At 36.0% G+C, this 2,449-nt stretch overlaps 1 protein-coding gene across 1 annotated transcript; it reads left to right on the top strand.

Annotated features, from left to right (window-relative positions):
• The first annotated feature begins 258 nt into the window (after positions 1-258).
• On the top strand, positions 259-1,872 carry LOC125654726 (uncharacterized). The gene has a single exon (XM_048884765.2). It carries the CDS (start codon positions 259-261, stop codon positions 1,870-1,872), a length of 1,614 nt encoding a protein of 537 aa, XP_048740722.2.
• The last annotated feature ends 577 nt before the right edge of the window (positions 1,873-2,449 follow it).

Here is a 2,449-nt window from a genome sequence, read left to right as displayed (position 1 = left end):
TCTTTATCGTTAATTGCTTGATTGAATCTTGTTTAACGTTCCTCTCGAAAATATTTCACTCATATGAAGACGTAACTTGCGAATCAGAAAGTTGTTACAATGTAAAACTTATACGGTACCAATTTTGATGCACCAGATGCGCATTTCGACAAATAATGTCTCTTCAGTGACAAACAGACTTGCTGAATATTTTTAATCATTACACTATTTTGCGAATTCTATAAATAAAATATCTGTTTCATTATTACAGGTTACACTATGAAAAAGTCCAACTTTATCATTGCTGCGGCTTTGTCTTTTGGACTAGCGTGTATGTACATGACGTATAGCAAGTCATCAATGAATAATGAACTCAAAGAAACACACAAGACTGAAAAAAGCGAACCAACAAAGAGCATTCCCAATTCCAACAAGAAACCTACACCAAAACCGAATTCCTTTAATCCCTCTGATGCTGAAAAATATCAAAAGTATATTAGAAAGTATACACTAGCATATGACAAAAACTGTATCTTGACTTTGCAAGACAAATACAAAGGACACGGAGATTTGCCACTTAAGATACCTGTTGATAATGAAATTAATTCGCTCTCTGAAGAAGTCATTGCCTGCTTGTATCATCGCTACGTCACAACAATTCAAACATTTTGTGCTTTCAAAGACCGTGCAGGCGAGGCAAGGCGGAATGGTTGGTATGTATGTGCCGATCCCGCGTACGCCCCAAAAGAGAACGGTGTTGTCTTCCTGTCTAATACAGCATTTCCAGAAAGCACTTTTTCGGCTGACATGGTTTCTAGATATAAAAGTAGCATACATGCAACTCCGCTCTCGTCTGCAAATACTCTGCAGTCTTGGATTCATAAAACAAAAACGCCCAACAGCGTCATAGATATCCTGACTATGTCTGTGAGTGCAACATCAGGTCTTGGTTTAATCCACACGATGGTTCAAGAAAAATCTATTCTAAAAGTCAAACAACTCTTCTTGGAACTCCACTTTGATCCCAAAGATACGAAAAAGCAGGACTACATTCAACTATTAAATAGCTTGCGATTGCTTCACGACAGTGGTTTAAGAATTGTGTGGTTTGATAGGTTATTTCATTGTGCAACCACCAAATTCAATAAGTGTTATGCTGTATACTTTGTTCAACCAAATCTTAGGGATAAAACTGCCACTTCCTTGTCCTTAGATTTACCAAGTGAAGAAGAGATAAGAAAGATGAAAACCACTGACATCACTGATTTGTATTTCAAGTATATCGAAACTACTCAATTTTTCTGTCAACAAGTACTGAGATTAGGATGGATTACCGATGGTGGATGGGATGTATGTCACGATAAAATGTTGCAATATAGAAATCCTTGTATTGTATATTCATTTGGAGTCCTAAACGATTTTTCTTTTGACGACGAAATTGCAGCAACATATGATTGCAGTGTCTATTCCTTTGACCCTACAACACCGTTCGGGACTCACCAACACTCACCACGGGTTTGGTTTTATCAACTTGGAATCGGTAGCGAATACAAAAAATTCGGCGCTGGATTTATAGCCCCATTAAAGAAAATTCGTGCCGATTTGCATCATCAATCTTCGCCTATTACTATTGTTAAAGCTGATGTTGAAGGTGCAGAATGGGGGAGCATTCCAGATATGATCAATACCAACGAACTAGCTAGTGTATCACAGCTCTATGTAGAATTCCATGGTAAAGGAGATACACCGGATCAACTGCTTGTTCTGAAAAAGATTCACGATGCTGGATTCCGTATTTTCTGGTACCATTTGAACCCTGCGTGTGCTCATAACAAACAAATTCCAAGAAGGGCAGAGTGTCAAGAGGTGTATTTTATCAACACAAAATTGTAAAGCATACCCTCAATATTTTACTGCTATTAATCATTGTCATTAGCATTCCACATATAGTTATTCTCGGAGCAAAAATAAAATGTTCATTTTCACACAAACCCAATACTCTGCTCTCACGTTAGTAGATAGTATAACCATGCATGTATAAAATCCATATAAACGCCGTTGGGATTTGACTTTCTTCCTACTGAAATTGATTACATACTTTGTTGTGTCTGTTGAAAGACTGAGATAAAGGGAACATTCTTTGAATTACGTCTTTGTTGACACAACATATTTAGTAGATAATTAACACAATGATGCATGCGACTGAAATTTGATTACAATATCAAGGATTGACTTTTTGTCTGTATGACAAAAATGAGTTCCCATAGAAATTTTTTAGAACAAGACTTGTGCATATAATATCCCATAGAGAATTGTTAGAACAATATTTATGCATAAAATATTTTATAACATTGCTGGCATACCATGCTTTTGAAATTGAATGTCAGGTTTAATGAAACATTCTGAACATTTAGTCATAACAACTGATATGAACCTGTTTTTATATTTTTAAATATGTAAAGTTGGAGAT

This window comes from Ostrea edulis, chromosome 7, assembly GCF_947568905.1.
Source record: "Ostrea edulis chromosome 7, xbOstEdul1.1, whole genome shotgun sequence".
NCBI lineage: Eukaryota > Metazoa > Mollusca > Bivalvia > Ostreida > Ostreidae > Ostrea > Ostrea edulis.
The sequence above is the reverse complement of the archived record's forward strand: the minus strand, read 5'-3'. Positions and strand labels throughout refer to the sequence as shown.